The sequence below is a fragment of the Plectropomus leopardus genome, chromosome 10 (genome assembly GCF_026936395.1).
Source record: "Plectropomus leopardus strain MGB_pleo_1.0 chromosome 10, ASM2693639v1, whole genome shotgun sequence".
In the NCBI taxonomy this organism is placed as follows: Eukaryota; Metazoa; Chordata; class Actinopteri; order Perciformes; family Serranidae; genus Plectropomus; species Plectropomus leopardus.
This window is the reverse complement of record NC_142185.1, coordinates 33679583-33690341: the sequence shown is the minus strand read 5'-3', so window position 1 is coordinate 33690341 and position 10759 is coordinate 33679583. Positions and strand designations below refer to the sequence as shown.

The 10759-nt window shown below is 36.5% G+C and overlaps 1 protein-coding gene across 1 annotated transcript; it reads left to right on the top strand.

Moving 5' to 3' along the window:
- Nucleotides 1-9338, top strand: LOC148188590 (uncharacterized). The gene is made up of 6 exons (XM_088083682.1): nt 1-294; nt 1520-1653; nt 6080-6221; nt 6306-6460; nt 6571-6633; nt 7682-9338. The coding sequence occupies exons 1-6, from the start codon at nt 228-230 to the stop codon at nt 7763-7765; spliced, it is 645 nt and encodes a 214-aa protein (XP_087939808.1). The 5' UTR covers nt 1-227; the 3' UTR covers nt 7766-9338.
- Nucleotides 9339-10759: the final 1421 nt, after the last annotated feature.

Genomic DNA, 10759 nt, shown 5'->3' with positions numbered 1-10759 from the left:
AGCCTCTCACAGGAAGTCTTCCTATCTGATTCACACATTTCTCTTAAGGTGTTGAACGTCTCTAATATTGAACACAGATGGCATGTGTGTGTTCACCAGCCTGTGTGCAGGGGTGTGTGTGAAAACCCTTTGCAAACTTGCAGTGAAAGAAACAGAAAAAGAAACCCTCCTCCGTATAGACTACAATCAAGCACCGCTTATCAGTCGCGGCCGATCAGGAGGACAAGATGAGAGCGGGGCTCCTGTGGATGCTGATTGTGTGTTTGAGTGACGGAAAGAAACCACGCTGCACAGGTGAGAAGACACAACATTTTTGCTTCAGAATTAAACTAAAGTAAAAGTCAGTGACGCAATGAAACTGCTCAAACGTATTATTTGACCAACATCACGACTTTCAGAATGACTGCGGGCGCTTTCATGAGCTGCGTCTGGAAACAGACACTGAAGTCAGGAGTGACGTAGTCTGGTAAAATACATCTTAAAGCTGTTTAATAACTGGGTAACACTTTCAATGACGCCCATAAACATGCGTGAAATGCATCATAATCTGCTTATTGCACTGTATGATTATACTTATTACACCCATAAACCTTCAGCTCTGTAACAATAATCATAACACATTATAAAGCATTTTTAAATGAATTTATAGGATATTTGTTGCGGTAATCTCTGCCGTTTGAGTCAGATGAGTCTTTAGGGAGAGTGTGTGTGTGTGTGCGTGTGTGTGTGTGTGTGTGTGTGTGGTGGGGGTGTCAGATTATGATCTGTAAAAACAATGAAATATATCAGTTAAAATCAGATAAACCTTAATTAATCCCAAATGGATAAATTTCAGTTGTCGTAGCAGCTCACAGTGAAAACAGTGAAAATATATGAGAACTATTAAAACATCCATATTTGCTAAAAGCCACACAAAAGAAATACGAACAACACAATAATAAGGACTGCAACTAATTTATAAATAGATAAATATAGAGAGATTATCTACATGCTCTCAAAGTGATCATGCAAGTTCGTTTTATGTTTATATATATACATATATATATATATATACACACATACATACATACATACATACATATACACACACACACACACACACACACATATATACATACATACATATATATATATATATATATATATATATATATATATATATATATATACACACACATATACATATATACACATATATATATATGTATAAAACTTTATTTACAGCAAACAATTACCACTTATAGAGACACTTCAACTCCTATATCCTTGCCTTTTTCCCACTTAATGGACTACTTGTTATTTCACGGGGCCAGTAAACTGGGCTGGACTGTGTCCTCGATAAAAAGTTCAGCTCCAGTCTAATAAGGTGCCTTCCTTTTTCTGCATTTGGTGTAGTTTCGATAAACAGTGCGCTGAGTTCAGTTGTCTCATGATGATTGATTTACTGATTTGAAACTGATTTAAAAAAGTGTTTCAGGTTCTGACACCCAGGCTGCGTCTTGTCTGCTTGTTTTGTCAGTTGGGCCGACCATCACCGTGTCAGAACTCAGCGAGGTGTCCGTGTCCTGTCCCTCCGTCTCAGCCAAGAGCTCAGAGCTCCAGTACGAGCTTCTCTTTAAGGACAGCAGCATCACACGAATGTATCTGAATCAGGTCTGTAAGTTTATGTGCCTCCATATACAGTATTTATATATATGTGTGTGTGTGTGTGTGTGTACAAACTTCCGTACTGGTGTAATGTTATGAAGGTCTGTGGGTTTCATTGGTGTCCTCATTTCGTTTTAATCTACAGAAGAAATGACATCAAAAACTTTTATAGATATCAGATATCAGGTTTTTTTGCAACATTTAAAGAGGAGCACTACCTAAAAAAACCCCAATATTTTCTTTTGATGTCCTTGGAAAGTTCAATCAATATTTATGAACATGAGCTTTCTCTCTCTCACAGCCACAAACCAGAGTAAGTAAAACCTGATTTATGGTACGGTACTTGACACTTTTGAATGAGTAATGCTCGGCAGAAATGATTTTTTCTTGACATTGAAAAGTATCACTGGATGCCTCGCTTTCATGTCACACACACGCAGAAATTTTGTTATGTTGAGGACACATTTAATCACGTAATGCGATTGAGTAAGCACAGTGCATCACACACAGTGTCTCGATGCAACCTTTCCACTTAACAGTTTAGTCTGTGCATCCGAAAATATGGTTTCAACCTTTTTTTTCCCCCGTCAAAGGGTTTTTTGGGGGATTTTTCAGGACAGAGGGATGTCGTGTGCTCCAAAGCCCTCTGAGGCAAATTGTGATTTGTAATAATGGACTTTATGAATAAAACTGAATGCTAGAATGCGTGCTGCGTCTGTCGCTGACGCTCACGGACGGCGTGTCTGTTTCTGTCAGCTAAAAAAATGGTCTCAAGTACTCCCACACCGGTATTTTACGACTTAATCTAAACATATATTTATCCTGCAGCTTCCTTATTCCTTCCGCTTTTGTTTTCTCAATAAGAACTAAGTAGTTAGTTTTAAAATTTTGTTTCTCTTCAATTTACCCACTAATTTCATCCATTATCAAAATGCAAAAAGATACTGTACAAAGTAGCGCAAATAAAGAGATAAAAGCAAACAGTTGTCAGAGGGACATATGGGAAATATATCACAATGATAAAGTATAACTGAAAAAGGTGTTTGTGCCTGATTAACTTTTAATGAAGCATACACCGATAACTTTGTGCGTCTTTTTAATTTTGTTTTATTTCATAAAAAGTGTCGAGCACCATAAATCAGGTGTCAAACTGTGATATCATCGAGTATAAAGTTTAGAGCTGCTACATTGAGCCTGATTTTATGGACCTACAGACTGTTTATATTATTAGAATTATTATAATTATAATAATAATAATAATAATAATAATTATTATTATTATTATTATTTTATACCCAAATGGGCTTTATTCTGTTGAAGAGTTCTCAGTTGTGAAACAGAAATTATATGCTCATATACTCAGAAGCTTCCCCTGCCTGCTCTCAGTATTTATCTGGAGCTTTCGTTGTCATTGTCTATGGTGCGGCTCCAGATTTATATTTGCTTGCACCACATAATTGAGTTTTAGCACTGTTTGGATTTTGGGAGAAAGTTGTTCATGTTTCCTAATATTTTGGTACTGTCTTGGACCACAGGAATAACCTGTATAAATTTTGAAAATGGACATAGTTGAATTTAGGTTAAACAAACGTGAATACTGGTAATATTTGCAAATTTGGAGTTTGATTAAATCAACCTTTAAAACCCCAACAGCCCCCAAAAGGGTGCAAACCCTTCCTTAATTATCTCGAGCTTTGGTAGCGGTCATGAAGCATCACTTTACTACTTCATGTTGCTGCAAAAATGTACCTTCACTAGTCCCTTGAAAAATGCACAGGAGAGACTTGGAAACCATATTTTCAGAAAAGGAAATGTTACATAATTCTAAGTACATGTCGCTTGATATCCGTACTAGGTTAATTTAGTTCAAAATTATAAACAGAGTATTGGACACCATCTAGACTGCATAGGATCAAACTTAAAAGTGACCCAGGAGGCTACGCTAACTCATGTCTTCATGTCCTAAAGTGAAGGACTTCTGGACGTCTGTTCATGACTGTATCCAGAGAATTATTGGACATGACGTTCCTTATTTCTGTTGGGGGGACTGTGGGTGAGACTGCTATTATGTGTATTATGGAAGTCAGCTCACGCACCGTCAGTCACAGACTGGGATAATCTACGTGCCACGAGCCCATTCTCTCTACTTGGCAGGATGGAGGGTTATTATTTGAAACGGGAAAAATTTCTTCAACATTTCAGTGGCCCCCAGTAACAGAGTAAGCCCCCTTTCATGGTTGGAAAGGCACCTGTACGCCTTCCAATAATTATACTAACTTGGATTAATCTCAAAACAGCCTCCCGTATTACTTTATTCTATTTTATTATTTATTTATTATTATCACTATTATTATTATTGTTGTTTTTTTATCTATGCCCTTTCATGTTCTGGTTTCCTTCACCAGATCATGTTCGTCTCTTGTGTTTTGCTGTGATTTGTTTATGCCAGTCAGCTGGTGTCCGTTGCTACTGTTTGATTGAATGTATTTTGGCCTTTAAAAAATGTAAGAAAATGCTAATAACAAGAAAATGGACATAGCCCCCTTATGAGTTCTCTTTATATTCTCTCCTTCAAATTCAATTTCTCGTCTTTACTGAGCTCCACTGACAAGTTTACAAGAAGAGTTGAGCCACATTAGGAAGCCACAGTTTCTCACCTCTGCTCCAGGACGACACTGCACTGAACTCTGTGAGGGGACGATTCTTTACAAAGAAAAATCAGACGCATAAATCACGTACGCACAAGCAGTCCCTCATTGTTGCATTGAGCCTCACAGGCTGTGGACAAAGACACAGACCAACAGATGGCAGCACAAACTGGATGATAAACCGAGGTGTCCGCTGCACAGAATAAACATTTCCTGAACTTCTGACTGTACCCAAACTCATCACAGGGTGTGTTCATGTGTGACTTGCTCTGCTTATGATTTGTGACCTCGCCTGGCTCAGATTAGTGTTATTATAGCGTCAACATGCAGCACTGCGGCACAGACGGCAGAAAAAGCAGTTGTCAGCGAGCAGGATTAGAAAACTGGGAGCAGTTATTCTGTTCACAGTAACCTGCTGTAAACCTTGTTTTCACTGACCTCCGGTGTTTGAAGTCTGCCAACACCTTCACACACACACACACACACACACGCACACGCACGCACGCACGCACACACACACGCACACACGCACGCACGCACACACACGAGCACACACACACGAGCACACACACACACGCACACACACACACACGCACGCACGCACGCACGCACGCACACACACACACACACACACACACACACACACACACACACACACACGCACACACACACACACACACACACACACACACACGCACACGCACGCATTAAGAGCACCGTCAGAATCAATGTTGCTGCAAATCACTGACATATCCCGTGATGTGATTATTAAAAAAATAATAATAATAATTTTATTTGAAAATATGGTGACATAGAGACAAAAACCTGCCATTTGAAAAATTAAAATTCAGAAAATTTCTGTATATTTGATATTTATGATTAGGTCTTATGTTGGTAAAACAATTAACTTAATGAAAGAAGAAAATAATATTGAAGTATAACTTTTACTGTAAGCTTGTGCACAGAGTGATACGTGTGTGTATAATATTAAAGCGGACCCTACAGGCAGTGGACTTCATATTACGCTCTGGGCGTCCTTCTGCTGCTGACGTTCTGGGATGCCGCTTTTTTTAAAATGTTTTAAATGTATTTTTTATTTAACTTTTATTGAACCAGGTTGGTCCCACTGAGATTAAGGTTAGACCTGAAAAAGACAGTCAGCAGTGAGAACACAAAGGGGGACAAAATACAGAACATAAGCACTAAAATTTGCATTAAAAGACAACCACCTACGAGTCAGAAGAGAACTTCCTGGGAGTTAGTTGTATAAAGAGGCAGGCTGAAAACATCGACATCCTAAATCTGCTTCTAAGTCTTTTATTTTAGATTTTAAAATGAGCAGAAATTGAGGTTATCCCTGAGTATCCAAAACTCAGAGGGCTAAAGTGTACGGCCAGTGACCAAGCTGCCAAATTTGACAAATTAACAATAAGAACATAGATGTCATTAATATGAATCTTTCTCTCTCTTTCAAATTCAAAATTCAAATTTCTCTCTCTGTCTTTCTCTCTCGGTTTCAATTGAAACTGCTTCATTGGCATGAATGTTACTTGGACAATATTGCCAAAGCATCAGATATATTAAAATCAACAACACAATGCAGGGAGTAAAAATATTTATGCAGCTAAAAAAAAAAAGAAAATATCAGAAAACACTAAACACGTTTTGTGTGTGTGTGTGTGTGTGTGTGTGTATGTTTTATGTCTACTGTATATAGAAGTAGTTAATGTTTGTTTTGTATTAAAAAAAAAACAAAACATCACTCTCTCTCTTTCTTTCTGTAGCTGTCTGCTTCTGCAGAGAGTTTGTTTTTCGGTCAGTTTAAAGTCAAAGCCAACAGCAGCGGAGAGTACGTCTGCAAGAGGAGGGTGATTTATCCTCCACCGCTCAGTGAAGACTGCGTCACCACTGCAGTCATAGTGGCAGGTAAAACGCACGACCAAAAACACTAACGTACAGTCAGTTAAGTTATATTTTATTAAAATGACTTCTGTTCTGATCCATTCATAGAAAAGCAGCCTTTGCAGGCGATTAATGTGACTTCTGAAGCCTATCAGAGCTGTCCAGTCAGGACCCCGTTCATCCCACACGAGGTGATGTGGGCGGGATGCGGAGTTTTATTGATCTACAGCCTGTCAATCACCTGCGTTACCATAGTGATATGGGTAAATATGAAAAATGACTTCACTCAGTGTCTTATACTGTACAGATTTTAAAAAGTATCAGTCAGCTAAAGTAAAATTCTTCTCTTTTTCTTTGTCTTGTTTTCCTCAAGAGGAAAAAGAAGACCAGAGATGAAGAGCATACAAACGTGTATGTCAACACCAGACCTGGAGAGGTCAGAAAAACAGCAAAGTTTAACAACTTATGGCAATTATAAAGAAATATCACAGCTGTTTACCCTTTAACACCTAAGTGAATAGATTGTTTTTTTTTCTCAAAAACATGAGCAGGCAGCTATGAGCACCTGAAGAAATGACCCAAAAATTAGGAAAATAAGAGTAAAAAGTTACAAGAAGTAACTTTAGAGACTAATAAATGACTGGAAAATAAGTCAAAAAGAGAAAACATAAAAATAAGTAAAAAAAAGAAAAATAATAGGACAATTACCTAAAAAAAAGGAAAAGAAAGTTAAAAGAAAATCACAAAAAACACAAACAACAAAATATGAAAATGAAATTAAATGTGAAAAAATATAAAAATAAAAATATGTTGTGTGACTAGAACATGTTTATCTGCACAGCCGAGTCGCTGGAAGAAAATGTTGGCATTGTACATTTCTGCAAATCACGGATACGTTTCATTGTACATTTCATATGTATCATATCAACATTTCTAATGTGATATATATGAGCTGACTTTGTCAGTAACTTTAATAACTAATATACTAACTAAAAATAAGCCAAAAAGAGATTTTTTTTTAAAACAAAAGAATGACAAAACAATTTACTAAAAAAGTGAAAAGTAAAAAAACAACAACTAAAAATAAACACGAAAATTACATAAAAAAAAGCTTAAAATTAAATTGAATAATAAATGCATGTATTTTTTTTTAGCCATAACTGTGTTTCCAGCTGCTTTTTAGAGATCAGACATGGGTGTTTTATTGTGGTTCATCTGTGTTTTTCCAGCAGTAATAGTGATACGATACAAAAAATCAATTGACTTATTTTGCTTATGGATTCAGGATGCTTACATGCACACACATTTGCCGAGACAATTTGCGAAAAAAAACAACAAAAAAAAAAAACAGGTTGTTTCACCTCATTGTGCTTCTCGCAGCTTTTGCAAGAATCCACCCTGCCTGCACAAAAACAACCAATCACAGGCGAGGAGTATCTGCCAATCATGTCAATCACTGCCTTCTTTGTCTTGTATTCCTTCAGAGGAAGAAGAAGAGAAATGAGGACGATACGAACGTGTATGTCAACACCAGACCAGGAGAGATCAGGAAACCGAGCAAAGTTTAACAACAACTTGTGATAACTGCAAAGAAATATCATAGCTATATATTTTAACAGGCTGGATTTTTTTGGAATTTAAGACGGCGTTAATGAGCGACTCAAGAGAAGGCCCAAAAATGAGCAAGATATGTGTACAAGAAGTAACTTTAATAACTATCAAAAATAAGCCAAAAAAAGAAAATGTGAAAAAAGAAGAATAAATAAAAAGAAAATTACCTGAAAATATGCAAAAAAGAAAAGATTTTTTTGAAAATTAAAAAAAAAGAAAATACTAAGCTAAACATCAAATCAGTTATATATACATTCATCGCACTCTTGTGCTCTTGTTCAGACGTCTCTCACAAACATTTAAATCTCTGATGATGATGACCTGAGTAATTGGTTTGATTTCTTTTGAAAATGTCCAGAAAGTCCAGAAAATTGCAAAAAGAAAAAAAAAAAAAAAAAAAGGAAAATGTGACAAGAAAATGACTTGAAAATCAACTGTGTGGGGGTGGTTAGATATTATCAAAAAAGGGAAAATGTCCAGAAAACTACATTTATAATTCTTATGATCATAGATTTAAAATTAAGTTATACTATTTTATTTCACTTTTTAAGGTCATTTTCTTGTTTCTCTTTTAAATACATATACCATCTTTTTTTTTTTTTTTACTTCTTTTCAGGTCATTATCTTTTTAATAATTTGTTTATACTTTTTGAGTTTTACTTTTTTTTCTTTCTATGTTCAGGTGATTTTCTTGTAATGTTTTACTAATTTCTTGCTATTTATGTTTAATTTGCTCAGATATCAGAGGGTTAAGTACTGAAACCAGCTTCATGTGATGACTTTTTCTGAATTGCAAACAAACCAACAGCTTCTTATGATATTTTTGCACTTCATGCTAAACTGAAACAATGACAGCAGCACAAGTAAACCGCTGTTTTCCGGGGTGACTGAAGACTGTAGTGCTGACTGTATCTTCAGTAAGAACGGGGCTTAACCCCACAGAGCGTTTCCAGGCAAAACACTGATGAGACGTCAGGAGGATTCAGAATGTCACAACATCAGCACTTCCACTGTCAATCTATCTGAACACACGCTGACCAGAAATAGCTACTTTCCATTGTTTGCACCTTATCAGTGCCTATCAAGTGTGCTAGGCATGAGAGAAATGCACACAAGACGAATCAGCAAAGTGATATTAAATTTCCAAAGAAGAATTAACTTTGATGACATATCAGAAACTGTCACATATTGCATCACACACTCCATTTGAACCCCAAATTACTAATAACAGGATACAGTTTTGAGGTGTTTTCAGGTTTTCTATCGAGATAATGATCAGCAATATGAGAAAGATTTTAATGTTTTTCAGTGTAATTTTCTGTATTAATACAGTTTACATTCATTCAATGACAGCGCTGAGGTAAATAGAATGTGCAGGTAAAATAAAAGCTATTGCCCCATAAAAACGAGGTGTTACTTTACATCATGGAGCAGCTCAGCGGTGTCATTCGGCCTGGGCGTCAAAGACTTCAGCCCCAAATGTTTTATAATCAACCCGGATCTAAATGAATTGGCTATTTTTTTTTTTTTTACAAAATACAAGTAGGCCTAATAATAATAAAAGTGTACTTAAAAAAGCTGTAGCCAACTCACAATTCACTCAACTCACGAATATTCGTTTTTACTTCAACAAACTAACAGCCGACACAAGACAGTAAGCCAGAGGCTGTTGCACATTAAGTTTCTGTGAGCTGTAAATTCACCAACTATAAGCAGACGAGGGAGGATAATGTTGTCTCAGAGTCCACGGTGCGGAGTCTCCTCTTCCTCTGTGCCGCCGCATCGTGCACACAGCTGCTTGCAGCAAAGAGTGACGCGAAAGTCAAGAGCGCTCACTCCAGAGCAAAAGTGTGAGGCCCAAACGTCCCCAGAAATACACTGAATAGCAAAAAAACAACTGCTTGACTTGAAGCTATTTCAGTCAGCTGAGGCGTCTCCGGATACGCTGCTCTGCACTGTCAAGATGATGTGCTGCAACTCACAAAGCCAAGTGCACAGGCTCTGTACTCTGTCCTTACTCACTGCACTTTAACAAATCATGTTAAAATGTACAATTGTCATGTTTTATATCTCTTGATAAAAAAATAAACCTGTGAAATTTTGACAGCATTTTGTCTTTATTGATCTCTTTTTATGGTGCGTCTCCTTTCAAATTAAGCTGATGACAGACTCTGAAGACGACCATCTATCCTCACTGCTGATCTTTAGCTCGTCTTCAGCCATTTGAAACTTGTGCAATTTGTCACTATTCCTTTTCAGAACATATGAAGAAGGCGATGGGTAACTTTACAAGAAATTACCCAAAATATTGTCAAAAATAATTAAAATTACTTGAAAATAAAAAAGGAAAATACCTGAAAATAAGAGCTAAGATTTTTTTTTTCCTGTAACATAATTGTAAATACATTATAATAATTATAATGAAACATTTTTTTGAACATTTTTCTTTTTTACCAGTTTTTTGTTTGTTTTTGTTTGAATTTTCTAGTCATTTTCTCTCTCTCTCTTTTTCTCTTCATTTTTTGGCTCAGCATTCACTAATTCCTTTCAATTTCTGGGAATTTTTTTTTGCTGCTTCCTCATTGCCTTTCCCCCATGTTTTCAAAATAAAGCAAACTAATTCGCTCGGGTTTCAAAGGTGTAAATACTTGTGAAAGGCATCTGAGAACTGAAGTCAGTCCAGTTAATTCCTGCATTTAAAACATGATATCATATCATATCATATTCTGTCATGAATTTAGGAACATCATCAGCATTTTTTCTCCTCACTTGGAGCTCTAGTACTTGCATTTAGTGTTGTCTGTAACAGTGGTACCTCTGCCTTGTACAGCTAAGTTTTTTCATGCTTAAGGGTAACTGGTATTTTTAAACCTGGACCTCATTTTCTGATAATTTTGTGTCTACATGACTAATGGGAATACCTTTTTTTAAACTGGTCCAATATAAGTGAG

Coding starts and splice junctions, on each gene's coding strand:
- LOC148188590 (XM_088083682.1), top strand. CDS start 228: ATGAGAGCGGGGCTCCTGTGGATGCTGATTGTGTGTTTGAGTGACGGA. Junction 1,654..6,079: donor CACGAATGTATCTGAATCAG/GTCTGTAAGTTT, acceptor TTCTTTCTGTAG/CTGTCTGCTTCTGCAGAGAG. Junction 6,461..6,570: donor GCGTTACCATAGTGATATGG/GTAAATATGAAA, acceptor GTTTTCCTCAAG/AGGAAAAAGAAGACCAGAGA.